The following is a 650-nucleotide window of genomic DNA, read 5'->3' as shown; positions in this document are numbered from 1 at the left end:
AAAAGTTAAATCCTGAAGCTGGCCAGGCGGGGCTGGCGTCAGGCAGCCGCCATCTGAGAGCCTCGACGTTGGGGTCCGAGCGCCCAGGGTCCGTGGAGGTCAGCCAGGTCAGGGTCATGCCTGGGAAGGGAGCGCCAAGCGCGTTACGGGACCCGGAAGGTCCGAAGGCAGAGGGCGGGGTCCTCACCTCCCGGCACCCAGGGCTCCCCCCATCATCACTCACGTCTTCGGGATTGCCCAAGGATGGCCGCGGCGGCTGCGCAGAGCCGTTTGTCCAGCCCCGCGGGCAAGCGGCCTGCGGGCAAGTTCGTGTCCAGCTCAATGAACGGCATGTTGGCGCAAGGAGAGCTGCTAGTCCGCAACCTGCCGAGGTTGTCCGCTACGGAGCAGGGCATCCCAGCAGCCAGGCTCCTGATTGGCTGGCCAGAGGCGGCGCTTCTCCATTGGTTGCCAGGGCTACTCCCCCGCCTCTACAGTCACGTGTGCTGGCTCCAGTTTTCCCCTACTAGAGGTTGGCCAGTCCACTCTAGCGACGGGGCGGTGTTTCCCTCTGACATTCCCAGGAGTTGGGGCTCCACTGCAAAACACACCCAACTCTTTGCATTTCTGTAGGAGCTGTAGCACTATTTCAGGCAGGCCCAAAGTTTTTA

The 650-nt window shown here is 62.9% G+C and overlaps 1 protein-coding gene across 1 annotated transcript; it reads right to left on the bottom strand.

Moving 5' to 3' along the window:
* Positions 1–4: 4 nt before the first annotated feature.
* Positions 5–493, bottom strand: LOC115069088 (D-dopachrome decarboxylase-like; the record flags this gene model as incomplete). Its single annotated transcript, XM_029560317.1, has 2 exons — positions 224–493; positions 5–120 (listed from the first exon to the last, which is right to left on the bottom strand). Coding segments are annotated over exons 1-2 (288 nt in total), but the record flags the coding sequence as incomplete, so codon positions are not given.
* Positions 494–650: the final 157 nt, after the last annotated feature.

The sequence above is a fragment of the Nannospalax galili genome, unplaced genomic scaffold (genome assembly GCF_000622305.1).
Source record: "Nannospalax galili isolate Female #2095 unplaced genomic scaffold, S.galili_v1.0 C47900198, whole genome shotgun sequence".
In the NCBI taxonomy this organism is placed as follows: Eukaryota; Metazoa; Chordata; class Mammalia; order Rodentia; family Spalacidae; genus Nannospalax; species Nannospalax galili.
The sequence above is the reverse complement of the archived record's forward strand: the minus strand, read 5'-3'. Positions and strand labels throughout refer to the sequence as shown.